The 22,249-nt window shown below is 35.6% G+C and overlaps 2 protein-coding genes across 2 annotated transcripts in view; one reads left to right on the forward strand and one right to left on the reverse strand.

Annotated features, from left to right (window-relative positions):
- LOC124537641 (hemicentin-2-like) overlaps nucleotides 1–22,249 on the reverse strand; it is a 359,030-nt gene that overhangs the window by 237,627 nt on the left and 99,154 nt on the right. The gene's annotated exons all lie outside the window — the stretch shown is intronic.
- LOC124537640 (solute carrier family 22 member 16-like) overlaps nucleotides 1–22,249 on the forward strand; it is a 39,913-nt gene that overhangs the window by 11,947 nt on the left and 5,717 nt on the right. Inside the window, exons 2-7 of the mRNA XM_047114537.1 lie at nucleotides 338–568; nucleotides 947–1,109; nucleotides 5,556–5,737; nucleotides 6,210–6,394; nucleotides 20,142–20,317; nucleotides 21,111–21,267. Of these exons, the coding sequence (XP_046970493.1) occupies nucleotides 338–568; nucleotides 947–1,109; nucleotides 5,556–5,737; nucleotides 6,210–6,394; nucleotides 20,142–20,317; nucleotides 21,111–21,267 (1,094 nt within the window). The remainder of the gene's footprint in view (nucleotides 1–337; nucleotides 569–946; nucleotides 1,110–5,555; nucleotides 5,738–6,209; nucleotides 6,395–20,141; nucleotides 20,318–21,110; nucleotides 21,268–22,249) is intronic.

Below are 22,249 nucleotides of genomic sequence, written 5' to 3' on the forward strand. Positions count from 1 at the left end.
CTATGACATACTCGAATGACGGAAACAGATTTGATTTGAACCCTGATTCAATGCGGAGTGTCGAATACACATATTGTACCTGAGATTACTTTTCTTCCAACGCCAATCTCGAGATGCATTGCACAAATCGAGAATCTAAATTCGGTGTGAATGCAACGATGCTTGGACAGTTTTTATCGCTGTGTCAGACACATTAAATTATTGTTTATAGATTTCTGTAATAAAAGGATTACTGCTGGTAGAATAATTAATGAGATTTTGGTATGTACCCAAACCTGGGGCTGGTTTTGAGGCATTTATTTATTCTGATATAATCAGTATATCCATTTTTTTTCAGGTAACGATGGCCTTCACACCTCTCTCAAGAAAGCCATGAACGAATATGACACAGCGCTAAAAGCATGCGGTTTTGGACTATTTCATATAAGACTTTTATGTTCATCCTTCGTCGGTATGGCATCTGGTATTGTGATAACGAATACAGCGCCTTACATGTTACCGATAGCCGAATGTGATCTCAACATGAATCTTCTACAGAAAGGATTATTGAACGCCATGCCTTATGCTGGTGAGTTCACGGAGTATTGACTTTTGTGTTTGTTTATTTTTAATTAAGGTTCCTGCTTATATTATTCTTCCTCCAACTCGTGCGTTAATTTTTATTAAAAAAAATATATGACAATCTCCGTGGTCGAGTAGTATATACACTGGTTTCCAGGGGTAAGCCACTCCGAAGTCCCGGGTTTGATTCCCGGCCGAGCCGAGATAAAGTTCATTAGTTTTCTATGTTGTCTTGGGTCTGTTTGTTTGTGGTACCGTCTTTACTTCTGATTTTCCATAACAAGTGCATTAGCTACTTACATTGGGATCAGTATGTGATGTTATCTAATATGTAATTTATTTATAAATAAATTAGTTAGGTTATAAAAACATCAAATGTTTTCAGGTATGATATTAATATCGGTGATTGCCGGATTTCTGACTGACACGTTTGGAAGGAAAATATTCCTGATACTTGGATATGGCGGTCTATTTCTCTGCACATTTATAAGTGCATTGAGTCAAAGTTATTTGGTTTTAGTCAGCGCTAAATTTTTCGAAGGACTATTGTGAGTTTTTTTATTTTATTTTATATCGAATTTTGTATAATTTGCAAGTATAACATTCGTTTATTAATAGCCAATAGAAAAGAAAAAAGATAAAATGTTTAATTAATTAAAATATGCTATCTCCCTTTACATAAATGAAATAACCAAAAAAAAATCTTATACATCCAGTTATGTAATCGAATCACAGTAAATAAATGACAATCTTTCCTAACATTATAAATAGAAAGTTTATATTTATGAATGCAACACAAACCATTAATTGTTTTTGAAGGAAACTTTACGATAGTATAGCATACACATGAGAAAAACACAGAGAATATAACTTATAAAGATATATGTCAATAAAACCTCGAATATAAAAACTCGAACGAAGCAATGAATGAACACTAGTATTACATATAAACATAATTAAATTTGATTATTTTCATAGAAACAATGATGTTTCATAAAAATAGAAGAGGATCAAAGACAAAAACCCAGAAACCGTCATTTTTAATTTATCTGACTTGGAGAAGATTCATCCCTATACCAAAATACAGCAAATTTGAGTATTGCCATTTTAATTTAACAATCGTGTAAAAATAGAATAATAAATGAGACGTAATAAGTGTGTTTGTTAAAGATAAACATTGATGATAAAAAAATGTAAAATTAGTATTTGTCAACAATCTCCGTGGAAGATATTTGAATTGTTTATTTAAAAGTCAGCTGTTATATGTTGTGATAATAAAATGATAGCGTTGTAGCAATTGTTAGTCGACTGATACATAGTAAATAATTACTGACTTATCGAGTAAAATTTAATTTTAATTAAAAAACAAAATCAAATAAAAAAAACATCACAGATAAATTCTCAATTGGAGTATCATAGAGTAAGCTCCAAGCCTTCTCTGCTAGAAAACTCTTAGGAAATCAACCGCCCATCAGCGCGAGATCAAAATACTGTTTTACTGACGCATTAAATCAAAAAGCATATAATTTTCCCGTGCATTGCGAAATTTTTAAAGAAATACTAATTTTTTAACTATAATAAAAAATATTTATTTGCATGCGCATATAACAAACTTATGTTTGCAATCTTAACTATAAATAATTAAGCATGTTTTCATAAATCAAATACACTTAAACTGGTGTGAAGTAAGACTAAGAAGAGGGATGAGTTCTTGACTATACTTGATTAGTTAAGACGAACTTACTATGCACAAACTAAAATGAGCTACAGCGTATAGTATATTTATAATATAATACCATGGAATAATTTATTTTGACGAAACATTTAAAGCATAATATCTATATTAATATTATAGCTGTGAAAGTAACTCTATACGTCTCTCTGTCGTTCTTTAACGACCAAACCACGTACCAAATTTGATGAAATTTAGTATGAAGCAAACTTGATCTTCAAGAACATAGTATACTTTTTTTGCCTGACACGTGACAACCAACAGTCTAAAACGAGCGGAGCCGTGGGCGACTTCTAGTAAAAGAATAAAATAATATTTTAAACTTTCATCATTAGTGATTCATCAGATCCAAAATTAAAATAAAATCATCAAAATATTATTAGTATTTATTATTATTTATTGCAAACATAGCTTCAGTATTTATTTACGGAAATACATATATCGTATTGCTAAAATGATTTCTTTACAATTCGTATAACATAACACGAAATTTTAGGGATGTATCAGTTTGAAATACCAGTTCTTGTTGTCTATAAGCTTCATTGTTAAACGAAAACTCTAATGAAACTATGGTTTCATTGTGAAACATACCAATTATAATATTCAAGACCTTAGACTTTAAATAAACATACAACAACAACAAGAGAAATTAGACACATGGAGGTTTCCCCGCGATGTTTTCCTTCACCAAGCATCTGGATATTCAGTGGTGCTTGCCTCGGTTTGAACCCGCAATCTTCGGTTAAGATGCACACGTTATAACCACTGGACCATCTCGGCTCATAACGATGAGGAAACATTGGCCATTGCATGCATCGTAATCCAGCCGCGGTTGCTGTACAGCCACACAGCTCGACAAACCCACGTAACCTTTAACTAACCTCCATTCTTGTAACACTATAAGGTACAGTCAGCAGATCATGTAAGGTACAATTCGAGTCCCTAAATACCTAATCGTTAGTAGGTAATTAAGCTGTCACCTCTGGTCAAACATAGTAGTTATTTTATTTTGGGTTTAAGCTGTTTTTGAAAGTTGTATCAAAGTATAATAATAATGATTTAACGAGCTGATTCCGCAATTATTTTCATGTGGACTTTATATAATTATTACATACATATAATGACGTAAATGGTTATGTAAATACTATTATATCTTTTGTCCGTACTATTATAACATCATTCTGCATAATCGAAATATAAAACTGTGATAAACATATTTTTACTATTACGTCAAAATTTATTCATCGGTTTCTGTAAATACTGTAATGATATATAACAAAAAGAAGATAAAATAGAATTAACAAATAAAATGAACAATGTATATAGAAGAAGAAGAAAGAAAGAAAGAAACATTTATTGACATACACACATATAAAGAAAAAAAAATATATACAAAAAATGGATATAAAAACAACATAAACAAAGAAAGATATAATAATAAAAATATATAATGAATGTAAAACTAGTGTGCAGTCAAAAGGAGACAGCTCAGGCTATGAGGGATTTTTATCCCTCTGCTGATTTTCAGCTGTCTCCCTTGTTTATTCATTATATGTATAGGTATAGTTTTCATATTTAATTATAATCACTTTAAGCATTTTGTTACGAATCAAACGCAGTGCTTTGTTGAAAATAGTTTATTTGCCTGAAGCAATAACTGCTCAAGACGAAACAAATGTACAGTTTTCAAAATAACACTTAGTGTTTAAACGCTGCCTTTGCCGTCAAAGGCAGCGTTATTTTATTAAACACTTAGTATTACCCTATTCGAATGTCGAGAGCCGAGATGGCCCAGTGATTAGAACGCGTGCATCTTAACCGATGATTGCGGGTTCAAACCCCGGCAAGCACCGCTGATTCATGTGCTTAATTTGTCTTTTTAATTCATCTCGTACTCAGCGGTGAAGGAAAACATCGTGAGGAAACTTGCAGGTGACAAATTTCATTGAAATTCTGCCACATGTGTATTCCACCAACCCGCATTGGAACAGCGTTTGGAATATCTTCCAAACCTTCTCCCCAAAGGGAGAGGAGGCCTTTAGCCCAGCAGTGGGAGTTTACAGGCTGCTGTTGTTGTTGTTATCCTATTATTTCTTCTCCTATCGAAAAGCCAGTGAAAATCTACAGATTTTCCTTACAGAGAAATGTTAGTAACAACTCGGAGTAATAATATTCGCAGTGTGACTTTCGTACCTTTGAAAACATCCTTAGTTCGGCTCCACCTTATCCGTCGTTAGTTCTGCCTTATCGATTTTCATCCCACCTGTCTAAGACCTTGCATTGTATTATTCTCATAGTATTCAAGCATAGTCTTTGCAGTTGTCTATCACAAGGAACGGTATATCTATACATTATCTTAGTTAAGAAAATCAATTATGAACATGGCATAAATATTTCACTCTTGCTATCACCACTTTATTTGTGCAAACTCTCTTAGACAGGATAAAATCGAATGTAAAACTACCACAGATAAAGAATATAAGTTCCACAAAGTTTATATGTTGCCTAACTGTAAACTTGTACTCTGCCATGAATACTAACTGCACGCTTTTTATGACCCATATCATATTGTATCGAGCAACGAGTAATATTCGGAATTTCCAGATGCACTATTCGGAAATAATACGCCGTCATTTCTTTCATTTCTTTCAGACTTCTTACACTGTTCTCCACTTTTGAATTCGATATGAATTATAAATAGTATTAGATGCAAAATTCAATACAGGTTGAAATTTTACGTTCTATTTTCTGGAACATCTACTTTATATGAATGCTAAATGAATATTACATAGTCACGTTCATCAATAACAGTCTGTCCTGTGGTATAACATCAAAGGCTTTATATTTGTTTCTATATTTGTACAAACTAGTAACAATAAATTAGAATATTCATTGAAAGTTTGTTACCAACGAAATTAGAAACTAATAGTAATTAAATCTATAATAATACGGATGGAAATTATTAATTGCCTGAATTGTTTAATTTGTTTGCATGAGCGAACAGACCTGACGGTAAGTGGTCACCATCTCTAATAGAAATGAACACTATGAGTATTAAAAATTATACATCGCAACGCACAAAAGAAACAAAGAAAGAAAATCAGCGGGATTTTTTGTCTCATATATTATATAAACAATTTAAATAAAATGAAATAGCCAGGAGGCGATTGTTTCATTCCCAATGTGTGCTATCGATCTGAATCTGTATTGTATCCTCTTATATGAGTACCTAAGGTTCAATAATTAAAATAATTCTTTCCAGATTTGCCATATCATTCACATCGCTACTGGCAATGACCTCAGAATTTTGTCACAATGGAATAAGAGACCGTATAATGTTATTGCAGTCGTCATTCGCTGCGATATCTCAAATCATCGTAGCTCTGATATCCTGGGCGATATTACCGAACCATTGGAGTAGCACATTTTTCAATGGGACTATTGGTAAGTTATGACTATGGAATAACCAAGTTATTAACTAGAGACTAGACTAAAGAGAAATGCAGGAAAACAGTTATTACTGATAATATTGGTATAGGGAAATGGGAATAATATCAAGAGAACCATTCATATCACATTCTCAAAGATTTTGACACCGAATGATATTTCAACCATTTCTAACACAACCAAAGCGCCAAGAACCTTTGGAACGAAGATGTTGTGACCCTTGTATGTGTCGTTACACTGGGTCACTCATATTTCAAACTATAACAATGATATCAAGTTTTGCTATTCGGCGGTAAATTATTTGACGAGTGGGTGGTACATACCCAACTTCTACTACCAACTATATATTTACGATCTTGGATCTTATGAATTACAAAAATTTAATCATTTTAAAAATAGAACATATATATTAAGCGATATTCCGTACAAATAATCTATACGAAAATGATACTTATTTTTTATATTACAGTGTTGAATACATGGAACTACTATCTCTTGATCGTGTCACTGTTCCCAATATCAGCGTGTATCATGTATATATTCCTGCCAGAAAGTCCAAAATACTGCATAACTCAGAATCGGTACGACGAAGCGAGAGAAGCACTCCTTACAATATATAAACAAAATACAAGAAAGCCAGTCGATACATATCCGGTACGTACTATTCTTATATAACCTAACCTCGCGTCACTCAACGAACGCTAATAAATTCTGTGATTGGAAGAGACTATAGTCATTTATAGTCTATTCCAATATCATAAAATAAAATCAAATCAACAACTATGATATTGAACTGACGTGATATGATCCGAGATCTTGATTATTTATGCTACTCATTATGGTATTCTAAAAAAAAAAGGTGTTTTTAAGTATAGGTGTAGTTATTATTACAACTTTGGAAGTGAACTTAAAGTAGCAGTGAGTAGTTAAGTGAAATAGTGAATAATAAATAGTAATAATAAATATTTTTTACTTGGTGGTAGGGTTTTATGCAAGCAGGTTTGGGTAGGTACCTCACACTCATCAGTTATTCTACCGCCAAATAACAGTACTCACTACTATTGTGTTCCGGTTTGAAGGGTGAGTGACCCAGTATAACTACAGGCGCAAGGGACATAACATCTTAGTACCCAAGGTTGGTGGCACATTGACGACGAAAGAATAGTTAATATTTCTTACAGCTTTATTGTCTATGGGTGATGATGACCACTTACCATCATGTGGCCGATACGCTCGTCCGCCAACCTATACCATAAAAAAATTCAAATTGCATGGAATATATAAATCTAGGTTTCTCAATTTTAATCCTTATTCCATTGGAATAGGCTATACTGAAAATATTGTCATTCTGTATGAATAATATACTTGTAATCGAATTAATTGAATTAGAATTGAAAGCTAAACAAAAGTTATGAAATTTTTAACAATTTTGAAATAGAAAAATAATTATTTGCCCTCTAACAATTGTTTTGTTAGTTTTCATAATCAGTAGATCGAAAGGTAATTGTTTTTTAAATGAAATAAAAAGGATTTTTATGATTTTCAGTCTATGTATAAAGGTAAATTGGTTGCTACGTAGCTCTATATATTCTTTAAATAATAAGACTTCGTTTTTTCCTATGAATTGTGTTTTATTATGCAAATTACAAATACATAATATTTGGAACTAAATTATTAGCTTTAATTTACAAATTTGGCTAATAATTAATATTATTTATTATTTTATACATTATTATAATCGTGAACACACAAGAAAGGTGTTTTACGAATGCAGTTTTTATGGGTTTAGGTTTTATAACTTATGTTAAAAAGGTTTTATCGTAACAAGTTAAGTCATTGATAGTAATTATTTAGTTTTAGTAAGTCTTGTATTAGTTAAGCGACTATTTAGTTTGTATAGCTCCACCTGTGTAGCTATCAAGCACTTTCCATATTTTTAAGGTTGCTTGTGGATTGGTGAAAAGAGGAATGATTATTATATTAATCTGTGGTTACCATATACCACTAAACTTTATGATATAGAAAAAAAACGAATTTAAAATAGTATATAAAAGGAAATTCGCTTACAAAGCAAACTCAATTCAAATATATCTCGAAAACGTTACACTAACATCCAGTAATACATTCTCCAAGCGATAAATTATTTCCTTCTAATATTTTCATGGGAACGAACGAGCCAAATGGGTCGAGAAAATTCGTTTTAGTTGCACTCACAATTATGCAATCAAAGGTGCTGTTGGACGGCAGCCAGCGGAACGGCACTAGTGTTAGGAACCACGAGATTGACGGCGAAAGGCGTCGAGATAAATATGTATATTTGAATCACATATAAGGTTTCCAAAATTCTACTTTAAGCTCCTTTTGGAATACAAAATTCATTGTTAAATTATTAGACGCGAGATGGCCTAGTGGTTAGAACGCGTGCACAGAAAATTTATGTGCTGAAAATTCATATCGGAAACCATCGTGAGGAAACTTGCAGGTGTCTGTTTGAATGTTCATGCGGCAGAACATTCTGCCACATGTGCATTCCAACAACCCGCATCCGAACAGCGTGGTGGAATATATTCCAATCTTTCTCATCGAGGAGGCCTTAGCCCAGCAGTTGGAAACATTCAGGCTGTTAATGTATGTTATGTAAGTCAAATAATGCGTCACCTTATAATGATGGATAGCTTAAAAGTAATTTCAAAAAAAGATGTAATTCAAGTACCTACTTCTTATACGATGGATTTAGATTTAGTTTTGATTGATAGACCTCGATGCGGTCTGATTAATCAACTTAAAAGTTGACACAAATACATTAGAGAATTAAGGATTGTCATTTGCGTAACGCTGATCCCATTAGGGATAGGTATTACGTTTTATTTTGCTTAACGAATAAGACTCTTTTAGTTAATTCTTTTAGGATTAACAAGGAATTCTCTAATAATGCTTGCCAAAAAGTTTAATTAGGAAAATTATTTGTTTGTCGGACGACCTCCGTTTTCGACTGGTGTGTACACCGGTTTTCATGGTTACGCCGGGCTCGATTTCCAGCTGAGTCGATGTAGATTTTCATTACTTTTCTATGTTGCCTTGGGTCTGGGTGTTTGTGGTACCGTCGTTACTTCTGATTTTTTATAACAGAAGTGCTTTAGCTACTTACATTGGGATCAGAGTAATGTATATGATGGTGTCTCATATTTATAATATTATTATTAATAAAGTTAATTGTGTTAACATTAAGATTTGACTTAGAACATAAATGCTTTTGGAAAAGAGGTTGTATAGCACCTTAGCGATGATACTTCTCTATTGAATATACATTCTGAATGGATTTGAAATTAATATCTCGTAAAATGATTCGAAAGTGCTTATATGAGCCTATTTGAATAAAGTAAATTTTGATTAAATTCCGAGCATACATTACCTCGCTGTTGATCAACTTGTATATTATAATTTTATTTTGACACTTAATAGCGTGTAAATATTTTACGTGTAAATGTTTATTGCTACACTCAAATTCCGGTAGGTATACCACTTAAATATTTACAGAGTTGCAGATTCATACCAGATATATCATATGATATTTTTAATTAATTTTGCACTCATTATCGTAGGTTAACATTGTAAGGACACCATGTATGCACCAAATAAATTCTGCTTTAACCAACAGCCTGCATTGTAGCTCCGTGGCTTAATCTCTAAGCTTATCACCTATTACTAGTTGTTGATCCTGAATTTAATTTTAAATTTAGAACAAGAAATTTCACATTCAAAACTATTATTTCGAAATTTGAACTTCAAATAAAAACATATAAATTTATGTAACGAAATATATACTTCATAATATCGTTGGAATATAAATCAATCATAAAATAAGCCGTACCAAGATCAGATATACATATATATCAATAAAGCATTATTATCGCATATGTGGGATTATTACTGATTATGTAATACAACATATTATGATCGTTACTAATCCCGATGAAGCGATATTTAATCAAAACCCTCGTGCTGACGCAACTGAGGAAGTCAAGTTAAATATTTAGTCATTACAAGTTTCGGAACCCGTGGCGCTTTATCCTTGTCTATTTGAGTAGGGATGGTGATCCCACACATATTATTTCTCTGTTTAACATTAATCTTCATCATTAGAAACGATGGGTTAGTAGATAAAACGTATGTAGTTTATTATATTGAGGGTCGAGTTCAAATCCAAATTAGCAGCGACTTTTTTGTCATGATATTTTTGTTCATCATCTCATCATCATCACGTTTACAAATATAGGGAAAAGTCGTGGGAAGACCTGCCTAAGTCAGATTAAGCGTTCTATCTGATACCCCAAAACATAGTGAAGCAGTTAGTCTAGAACTCTAGACTTTTTTCATAATAGGAATTTTTTAATAAGAGTTCATTCACACATACATATACAGTCAGTGCAAAATGTGCATGCCTAATTAAATAATATCTGTGCCACAGACTACAATTAAGCAGTTAGTTCAAAGCCTTTACCATAACAGACTTGAGACTTTTTAATAAGAGCTCAGATATTTTGCTTGAATCTTTTTTTACCTTCCTATAAATCGCAAATGTATGACAAACTCTGGGAGCTGTCATGTTACGTCTCTCATGACTGTTACACTAGCTGATTTACTTTTCAAATTACCGTGTGGTAAACTAATATTAAATATTGCTATTATGTGATACATCTGATGAATGTTACCTAACAAAGATCGCTTGTATAGTCGTGGTAAGAAAAGGTTCTTCACCTTAAGATATATTTTCGTGTGCTCAGTATGAGCGATAATCTGCTTTACCGATCGAGAATGACATGTTGCGTCGATATAATTTGATTTTTAAATCCAAAAGGTATTAATAGCTTGGTATTAAAGACTTGATAAAGGAATGAATTTGAAAACTGACGAAGGTTTTCTTAGTCTGACTGTACAAATACTTACCAAGTAGTGCAATTGGTTACCCGCTAACTATTTATTTACTATCAACTTTATTGGATTGTGTCGTGATTTTATGCATCGCGTGAACTGATTTAATCAGAACGGCCGCCCTTCACACTGTCACGTGCAGATTAATTAATAATATTAAGTATCGGAATCAGCCCTTGTATTTGTTTATGCTTCGTGTAGTGGATTGAAAAAAATAATTACGGATATTGCATGCGGTTCCATAATATCTACTGTATATCAAAGTGAAATGATAGTTTTAATTATATGTCTTCGGTATATACTACGATCATAATTAATACTGAAATAACATAACTACAATGCAATAATACTTACTATCAAATTCGCCCGACAGGTGCAATGCTAATAATAATAAATCTATATTAATATTATAAATGTGAAAGTAACTCTATCTGTCTGTCTGTGTGTCGTTCTTTCACGACCTAACCGCTGAATCAAATTTCATGAAATTTTGTATGAAGCAAACTTGAACTAAAAGAAATGACATAGGCTACTTTTTTGCCTGACACATGACAACCAATTCCCGAAAACGCGAGCGAAGCCGCGGGCGACTACTAGTATAATATAAAATATTAAACAACGTGAAAAGCTTTTTTGTCATTAAGAAATATAAACCGCATTACAAACACATTTTGATCAATCTAAGAGTTAATTCATCGTTTCAGTGTAAGCGCTAAAATTGTGTTTATTTACGACATTCGAATGAAACTTCTAAAATTATCAGTGTTTCTTTACTATATTGTCCATATATTTTGCATAATAACCTTCCTCTTGGATCACTCTATCTGATAAAAAAATCGCATCAAAATCCGTTGCGTAATTTTAGAGATCTAAGCATATATAAGGACAGACAGGGGTAATCGACTTTGATGTATATACATATATTATTTAATGATTTATTTATACTTGTAAAATGGTTATTGTACTGTATATTATAGATTGCGTGTTTCTGTCTTATTAATATAATTAAAATCGACTATTACATTTTATAAAAAAATATGAATATTTTCGTTACTTAGTGGTAGGGCTTTGTGCAAGCCCGCCTAGGTAGGTATAACCCACTCATCAGATGTTCTACCGCGAAACAACAGTACGCAGTATTGTTGTGTTCCGGTTTGAAGGGTGAGTGAGCCAGTGTAACTACAGACACAAGGGACATAGCATCTAGTTCTTAAGGTTGGTGGCGCGGTGGCGACGATGTAAGGAATATTCAATATTTCTTACAGCGTCGTTGTCTATGGGTGATGGTGACCACTTACCATCAGGTGGCCCATATGCTCGTCCGCCAACCTATGCCATAAAAAAGTATTAAGTAGTAATTCAAAAATATACGTTAAAAACAAACAACCCGTTTTTATATTTAAAGTAATTATCGCTTATCATTACTATTTGCAATTTAAGAAGATAAAATAATCCATCAGCTTAATTGTAAATAAAATACGATTCGTAATATGATATTAAAAATTCCATTCAATTATAATTTAAATTATATTTAATTAAGTCTAATTTAATTACATTCAAGTAACTACGCGTTGAACGTCTGCGATGTCAAAACATCTTAAACGATGCAACGTCACGCCAACCTTAATAATATTTGTACAGCATTCCTAAGTATTTGGAACGCTTGTATTAAAATGAGCTTAATTTCTGAACATTCTTTTATATACTCATTTCACTATTCTATATGTTATTTTATTATTTTATATTTAAATTTGTTTTTATGTACACTAATCTAATATCTAATGTACATGTTTTAATAATGAAAGTGTCATATATTTATCAATTGTATATGATATTGATGGGGCACTAACTATCTTTTGATTTTAGCATATACATTTCACCATGATAGTTATTAAATATTCTGGTTACAGCCAAACTAGATCAATCAGCATCTATAGTCGTATCAAACAGGTAGTCTAATCCATATGTACTTTAACTGTACCTTTATATTAATGATTTAATAAAAAAATCATTATGTATGTAATTACCCTATGGGCTTAAAAAGTTTTGCAGTCGACTTCAATAAAGAAAAAGTAACTTTAATTTATTTTTATTATTTATTATATAGTATTTTTACAAAGCTTTTAAATATTCTCTATTCCATCGTAATTCACATTCATAATTCAAAATACATGTCCTTGATCGTAATGAAACGAGCACGCTACGTAAATCTTTAATCCCCTTATTTTTGTAACATTTTGACGGGCAGCTTACCTTCGCATATTAAAGAGTCAAGAATAATGCTGAGTACAGCTCGTTTGTTTACAGCTAGACTACTGTAACTATTAATTTATTTTCTATCAAGGCATAGTCGGGAAAATGTAAGATGAAAGTACTCATAGTCTTGGACTTAAAATGCGAAATAATACATTTCATGAAACAAGAAGGTACTATATCGTTATCTAAATTCTAAAGTGTTAATGGCTTTATATGAAGCTTACCTGTTTGCCTAAACATACTTTACACAATCAGGCAAACTTTTTTGAAACGTAATTTACTTGTAAGTTTTACTTGACGGTGAGTTTTCTAAAGAAACTTTATACAAACAGTCAAGCTCTTTTGTAATGTAATTTTACAAGTAATTTAGTTGTACGTGTAAGTTTTACTTGGTAGTAGGTTTTCGTGTAAGCACGCCTGGGTAGTTACTATCCAGTAGTTTATTTATTGGTCCGCTTACTGATACTATAAAATAATTTAGCCGTATGATAGAAGAAATTTAACGGTTAACCAACCGTTTAAAGTTTTCCAAAAGTGGGTTAGCGTTAGGAAGACGACCACTTAAAACTTTTCCAAATTCAAATATAGAAGATATAATAGAACTATATAATCGGAATAGTGTATAATATTATCTTTTATACATCACTAAGTTCTTGACAAAGATCTCATATTTATAATTGAGTTTGAAACTTGGTGTTATAAGTTTGTTACCCCCAGATATTGAAGTACTTTAAAATAATACGTTAAAATCAGCAAATACCAAACCGGGGTAATCTCGTTAGTAACAAACACACTCGTGATAGATTTTAGTACTTTATATAAAAGTTATAATACTTTGTGATATAAATAATTAATTTTATTCACCGTAACATGTTTTTAAACTTTGACGGTAACTGCCCTAAATATTTAATGTTACTCAGCAAATGAAGTTCATATAAAACTTTTATTTAATAACTGCCCTGGTTATCTATTAATTATTTTGCATGGTTCAAAATTTATAGTTTTTGGTTCGAAATATATTTACGGGATTAATTATAGAGTCGAGATGATCCAGTGAGTCGAGATGGCCCAGTGGTTAGAACGCGTGTATCTTAACCGATAATTGCGGGTTCAAACCCAGGCAAGCACCGCTGATTCATGTGCTTAATTTATCTTTATAATTCATCTCGTGCTCAGCGGTGAAGGATAACATCGTGAGGAAACCTGCATGTGACAAATTTCATAGAAATTCTGTCACACGTGTATTCCACCAACCCGCATTGGAACAGCGTGGTGGAATATGTTCCAAACCTTCTCCTTAAAAGGAGAGGAGGCCTTTAGCCCAGCAGTGGGAATTTACAGGCTGTTGTTGTTGTTGCTGTTGTCTCAGCAAAAGCTCAAAGATAGGGAGCACTAATTTTTCGAGGCACAACCGCATTATGCACGCTTAGGTTCAAATATGTATGTTGTTTATGCTCTCAATATACTAATATCTATACTCATATAAAAATATTACTAATTATGATAAATGTGATAATGTCTGTCGCTTTTTCACTACCAAACCAATGAACTGAATTTGATGAAATTTGGTATATAGCAAATTTAGACTCCAAGTAAAGACATAGGCTACTATTTTGCCTAACACATGACAGACAACTCTTTAAAACGCGAGCCAAGACGCGAGCTACAACTAGTATTTAATATAACAGTTCATGTAGATTTCTATTACACAAGATTGTTAAATTTGTAGTCGTCCTCGCTTAAATTGAATCTGCAATATTTGTTTAAAAAACATTCTCAAGCCATTTTCGTCCTTAAAAACTAGCATATACGTTCGATGACGCCGAAGATGGAATTAACGAAAAACGGAACCGTAAAAACGTAGCGATCGTTTATTTTCAAGCGATCGATCTGTTCAACATTGTTTCCAAAGAGTATTTCGACAGGTATCCATTTAAAATGCTAGACAAATGACCACTTTGATAAGCGACTTCGATACATTTCTATTGTGTTAATGCTCTATATATAAATCGCTAACAACTTACTTCAATTCGTAGTTGAAGGCTTTACACGATATACTGTTAAATAGAAAGAGCTTTTTATATAAATATTGGACATCCATACTCTGATCTCAATGTAAGTAGCTAAAGCACTTGTGTTATGGAAAATCAAATGAAGAATCGATTAACATAAAAATACGATCATAAGTAAACATAGGATGCGGTATATTATTTATTCAAGATTCCTACATGCTACTTGTGCTTAAAATACCTACATAATAAATCCATTACTTAATGTGTTGTTTCACCACATATAAAACACTAACCTTCGCAAACCCTTTAAGGTGGAAACATAAATTCATGCCATTTGTGTAAATAAACCGCGAACATTCTGGAACGTATAAATTGTTAGAATATGGCTGACATTGGTTGATAATATTTATGGCTGTGACGTCATAGTGGCTGATATCATCTTTCAGTATATAAAATTTACCGTCTTATTGTTTATCTATGGCAGACAGTTTGGGTGTTTATAAGAGCAGTGATATATCCACTTTTTTTCTCGTAATTTTACAAACAGTGTTTACATATACATTTATAATAACTAATCTTTATCTTTGCAAGTGGTAGTGCCACACTGCATACCTCTCGGTTGCAGTCGAATGGGCCGGCACGCCCGGGGAAGTACCACTCTCTCACTTAAAATCGGCGTGAAGTGGTAGCTATGCTACCGCGTTTCGTCCGGTAAGTGAGAGTTCCGGAGGCCCGATCCCTCTCCCCCCAAAACATGGTTGTGCAGAATTTGGTGACATTACCCCAGGAGGGTACCATCAGCGACTGCGATGGAGAATCCCTCTCTGGGCATCCATGCTCAGGACGTACACCGCCTGAGCAGGGATGCCCAGGCTGCCCTCCGAATTCTGGGGGGGGCAATTTTGCGCTCGCCACTGTTCGGGGCAAGCGGAGCAGGCATCATAAGGCAACCCCTACCACACTCGCTGTGGACTTCTGCAACATAAGGGGACTCAACTCCAACTTGAATGCCGTTCACTTTCACCTTGAGACGGCGAAGCCGGCCTTGCTCTTTCTTACCGAGACCCAGATATCTTCTCCTGCCGATACGTCTTTTCTCTCTTACCCCGGGTACAAATTGGAGCATACTTTTGTGCCACGAGCTGGGGTGTGCGTTTACGTCAGAGATGATATCTGCTCTCGACGCCTCGGCAGCCTTGAAGGGCAGGACCTATCAATTATCTGGCTGCGCGTAGACTGCGACGACCATCCGCGAATCTACGCGTGCCTTTATAGGTCCCATAGCGGTAATGCCGAAACCGACCGACTGGTTGAGCACGTCCAATTGGCTACAGATTCCGTGCTGCAGCAGACTCCATCCGCAGAGATCATTATTCTGGGCGATTTCAATGCTCATCATACAGAGTGGCTTGGATCACGCACCACTGATCATGCGGGTAGATCTGTTCTCGACTTCGCTTTGGCTTATGATTTGACACAACTGGTCACCTCGCCAACGCGAATACCGGACGTGGAGGATCATACACCTTCCCTGTTGGACCTTCTGCTGACTTCGCATCCGGACGGCTATAAGATTGTCGTCGATCCCCCTCTGGGCTCGTCGGACCACTGTCTCGTCCGGAGTACAGTGCCAGTTGCACGGTACTCACGACCTCGTTTCGCGGGCTGTCGTCGCGTGTGGCACTACAAGTCAGCAGATTGGGATGGGATGCGGTCCTTCTTTGCATCTTACCCATGGGGGCGAGTTTGTTTCTCGATGGATGATCCGAGCGTTGTTGCTGACTCTGTCGCCGATGTGGTGCTTCAGGGTATGGAACTTTTCATTCCATATTCTGCGGTGCCCATTGGTGGCAAGTCCCAGCCCTGGTTTGGTCGCCTCTGTAAGACGGCTTCACGCCGAAAATGGGAACGCTACCAAGACTGGGCTAACGCATCGGCGTCTCGTGATACAAACACCAGCACATTCAGAAAGGAATATAACTCTGCCTCCAGGTCCTTCAAAAACGTGATAGCTGAGGCGAAGTCGAAGTACATTGGCAGAATTGGCGAGAGACTGGTGCGCTTCCCATCAGGAACACGTGCGTTCTGGTCTCTCGCTAAGGCTGTCCTAGGGAATTTCTGTCAGCCTTCTTTTCCGTCTTTGCACAGGGACGGTGAGTCATTGGCCCATACCGCGAAGGAGAAGGCCGATCTTTTAGGGTCTCTCTTCGCGTCGAACTCGACTCTGGATGACCAAGGAAAGTCACCTCCATCAATCCCGCGATGTGATACGACGATGCCGGAGGTTAAATTTCGGCAAAGTGCAGTTCGGAAAGCACTTCTTTCCTTGGACATTCACAAGTCGAGTGGACCCGATGGCATCCCTCCAATCGTGCTACGGACATGTGCTCCCGAGTTGGCACCGGTCTTAACGCGTCTTTTCCGGCAATCCTACGCATTAGGCGTCGTCCCGAACTCCTGGAAGACTGCTTTGGTGCATCCGATCCCTAAAAAAGGCAACCGCTCAGATCCGTCCAATTATAGGCCTATAGCCATCACCTCCTTGCTCTCCAAGATAATGGAGTCCCTTATTAACTGCCAGCTCCTGCGGTACCTAGAGGAGAATCAGCTGATTAGTGACCGCCAGTACGGTTTCCGTCGGGGTCGCTCAGCCGGTGATCTTCTAGTTTACCTTACTCACAGGTGGGCTGAAGCAGTTGAGAGCAAGGGGGAGGCATTAGCAGCCAGCTTGGACATAGCGAAGGCCTTCGATCGCGTATGGCACAAAGCGCTTCTTTCGAAGCTTCCTTCTTATGGGCTTCCCGGGAAATTATGCAATTGGATTACCAGCTTTTTGGCAGATCGGAGCATCAAGGTCGTTGTCGACGGTGCATGCTCTGACTTAAAATTCGTCAATGCTGGTGTTCCACAAGGCTGCGTCCTATCACCCACTCTGTTTCTTCTGCATATCAATGATTTGTTGCAAATCGGGAACATTCATTGCTATGCAGACGACAGTACCGTTGACACCTTATACACCGGCCGCGCTAATATTTCTCGGGAAAACGTCGAAGAAAACCGGAACAAACTTGTGTCTGAAATCGAGTCTTCGTTAAACGAAGTCTCGAACTGGGGCCGGCTAAATTTAGTCCATTTCAACCCCAAAAAGACGCAAGTTTGCGCGTTAACCGCTAAAAAAACACCATTTGTCGTATCTCCACGATTTGAGAACATCCCGATAGCCGCTACAGGTAGTATCGGAATACTTGGCGTTGATATTTCGAGCCTCGTTCAGTTCCGCGGTCAATTGGAAGGCAAAGCCAAATTGGCTTCAAAGAAGCTCGGTGTGCTCAGCAAGGCGAGACAGTACTTCACGTCGGCCCATCGCCTAAAACTTTACAAGGCGCAAATTCGGCCTCACATGGAGTACTGCTCTCACCTCTGGGCGGGTGCTCCCCAGTACCAGCTCCTTCCATTTGACCGCATCCAACGTAGAGCGGCTCGAATTATCGACGATCAAGCCCTTTCCGATCTCCTTGATCCTTTGGCTTTGCGTAGAGATGTTGGATCACTCTGCATCTTCTACCGAATTTTTCACGGGGAATGTTCCGAGGAATTGTTCGGATTAATCCCGGCTGCTGAATTTCACCTTCGGACATCTCGTCAAAATTCTAAGTTTCACCCGCACCATCTTGATGTCCGAAAATCCACAACAGCGCGATTTCTTAGACATTTTCTGCCTCGCACAACCACTCTGTGGAACCAGCTGTCGCCGGCGGTTTTTCCGAACCGATACGACATGGGAACCTTCAAGAAAAGAGCCTACTCCTTTCTCAAAGGCCGGCAACGCACCTGCAAGCCCCCTGGTGTTGCAGATGTCCATGGGCGGTGGTAGTCACTTTCCATCAGGTGAGCCTCCTGCTCGTTTGCCACCTATTCCATAAAAAAAAAAAAAAAAAAAATATCTGTCATTATGCTAAAACATTTACAGAATAAAAGGTCCTCAGAATATCTTGGATTGTTTTCTAAATCGAAGAATTATGAAGTCCCTGAGTACCAAAGGATTTTGATACAGTTTTGTAATAGATAGAGTGATTCCAGAGGAAGGTTTTTGTATATAATGGACAATGTTGTAAAGAAACACTGATAATTTCAGAAGTTTCTAATGTGGTATCGTAAATAATCAAGTTCTGTAGTATATTTAGTATCAGAATTACACCCGTGCAAAACCGCGGCGGGTCGTTAGTCCATAATAAATTTTAAGTGAAAATATCCACCAAATATTCTTCAAATCTGCAATTCACATGACGTTGACAAATATTTTGCGCATAGTCAGCACCGCCACGCTGTATAATTTATCCACATGAAATCCTCTAAGGGTTTGTATCACGCGTATTAGTTTGACATTTTCTTGCTGACGAAAATCGATCAACATCAAAAATATGTAGGGCATTTGAGTATCCATAGTTAAGTGCCACATAGCATATATTACACGCGTATTTAACTTCCATGACTGTATTTTTAAATGATGAAAAAGAGTTACTACAAATTTCTTGTCGGTTCTTCTCGGTAGAATCTACTTTCTGAACCGGTGGTAGGTTCACTTAAAATTGTTGTTAAATGACAATTCAAAAGTACTTGTAAAAGCTTACTTAAATAAAGCATATTTTGATTTGATTTATTTTAGAAAATACAAAATTAGTATTAATGGCCTTTCCCTATTAATAGGAAGTATGTCTGGTTAGGTTAGGTTAGGTTAGCTCATGACTTAATCAAAGTAATACAAAGTAGTAATAAAATATATTTCAACATAACTTCATCGTTATTTAAAATAATTCTTCTGTGTAAACAGCAACATTGTAGTTAGTGTTTCGGTTTGAAGAGTAAGTGAGCAACTACCGACACAAAGGACATAACATCTTAGTTCCAACGATTAGTAGTCCACCAATGCGCCCAGTTATGGAAAAAATCGTCTACGACGACGGGTCTTCCAGTCTGGCCCAGGCTAGGCTTGGGTACGGGTCTCGAGGTTACTCTCCCTACCCGGGCTTTTCCTCCTCAGTACCCTCGGCTACCGCGTCATTTAGTTTTGACCCGATGGATCAGGGTCCGTCGACCTAGTGGTTTCTTCGTCTATGTTGGGTAGTTCAAAATTCGTCTATTCTTCTAAGAAAATAGTATTTTAAAATTTCAATAACTAATCTAATAAAGTTTTTTTACAGTTTGCAAATATATGGAAGGATAAAAATAAACTAGCAATCGATGAAACACCAGAAGCGCCGAAGAGCTTCAGCCACATGCTGTCCGTTGGTTTCCATAACGTCAAACCAATGTTCCACAGACCTTTGGGCTTGTACGTGGTACTGTTTTGCACGATGAATTTCTTTATCATGAATATGTGAGTATAATGATACTTTACCACAATCAAAACAATTACACATCGCCTAATTAGTTCCACTGATGACAGGAGAGCTGGTTTATTTTTTTGCTCAGATAATCGGAATGGTCAACTTGAATTCAACGAGGAAATGCTTCTCGCCTTCGTGCCATAGTTACATCGATTTGTCAAAAACTAAGGCTTTAGCGTTAATGGTTCTTATGCAAATAAATATCTTTCTGATTTCTGAAGTTCATGAGATATGAATGTATGTGTTAATACAAAAAATGAAAATATAAACTACTTTAGAAAAATTATAATATCAATTTGTACTGAATAAATCAAGTACTGTCCCCATTTAATTCATTAATTATTCTTTACGCTAAATAGTATTATTAATCTTATGCACACATAAAAATAATAACTACTTTTATTAATAATAATTTTAAACAAGTTTTATTAAATTCAGTTTGAAAACAGCGTGGTATTCAGGAACGGTACAATTTAGAATTATCGAAGGGACAAATGAGAATAAGAGAGGAATTTCAACCAATGTGCCAACACTAGTTGTACCCGTTAAGATTTAATACAATATTCAATCTTGTGATAAAGCCAGTGTAACTACAGGCACAAGGGACATAACATCTTAGTTCCCAACGTTGGTGGCACATTGACGATGTAAGGAATAGTTAAAATTTCTTACAGCGTCATTGTCTATGGGTGATGGTGACCACTTACAATCAGGTGGCCCATACGCTCGTCCGCAAACGTATAACATAAAAAAAGTCATATAATGTGATGTGTCATTTTTCAGGTTCAATGTGATCAGGTTGTGGTTCCCGCAGCTGTCAACGATCGTGGAATACTATGCCAATGCAGATACTCAAGACCTATGCGTGATGCTGGATAGTTATACCCATGATTTGAAAATGCAAAGTCTCAATGTAACCGCAAATGATATATGTGTGCCTGTAAGTAATTTTCGTATAAACGATAAATTGATTTTACTGCCATTTTTAAATTAGTACAGGTTTTACCAATTTAATACTTATGGTTTATATTTGCTACACACAGCTGTGTTGCTAAGTTTAGTTTATATGATATACTAAGTGTTACGCTCGAATTTTAGAGGGTTGTTTATCACGTGTTAGGCAAAAAAGTACCCTATATCCTTCCCTGGAGGTCAAGTTTGCTTCACACCAAATTTCGTCAAATTCGGTTCTTTGGTTTGGCAATGAAGGAGCGCCAGACATACAGAACAGACAGAGTCATTTTCACTTTTATACTATTAGTATTGATTTTGAGAAAGATTTATGCTATTTGCAAAGGGAATATCAGTCAAAACAAGGAACTTTCATCCTAGATCTCAAATTGATACTGCATAGACTGTATATACACACGCGAGATTGTGCACAGGGATCTCTAAAAACAAAAGTATGGCGTTGTATGAAGCAACCGGTGTGGAATTGAAAAGATCAAAGTGGGATTCCGCCAACGTGTTTGACCCACAACGCGGTGTTGTTTGCACATAGCCTGCGTATTTGTATGGTTACAACGTTCTACACAGAGAATATTATATTTGAAACTGAAAAGACCATCTAAGTGGAGTTTGCATCATAATTATAAAGAAAAATTTCTACTAAATATTTCTCATAAGATTAAAAAATGAACCCTTAAATGATTTGATTGTCATTTGTCAGTAAATAGTGAATTTGTTTATTTCTGGTTCGCCAAAGTTTTCATTTGTTCGTGATAATTAAATTGAAATTTTGTTTAAAACATTTTGATATTTCGGATATTCGGAAAAACTGCACTAAAAATCCGTCCGAAAAATAGACAAGTGCCCGAGGCGAGCTCCGAGCGCTTGCTATATCATGGCCAAAATAGCTTTATTTCTTTCAGTGATAATATCCATTGGCAATCAAAGGGAGATTCGGACAATCAAAATCTTTC

The sequence above is a fragment of the Vanessa cardui genome, chromosome 18 (genome assembly GCF_905220365.1).
Source record: "Vanessa cardui chromosome 18, ilVanCard2.1, whole genome shotgun sequence".
Classification (NCBI taxonomy): Eukaryota; Metazoa; Arthropoda; class Insecta; order Lepidoptera; family Nymphalidae; genus Vanessa; species Vanessa cardui.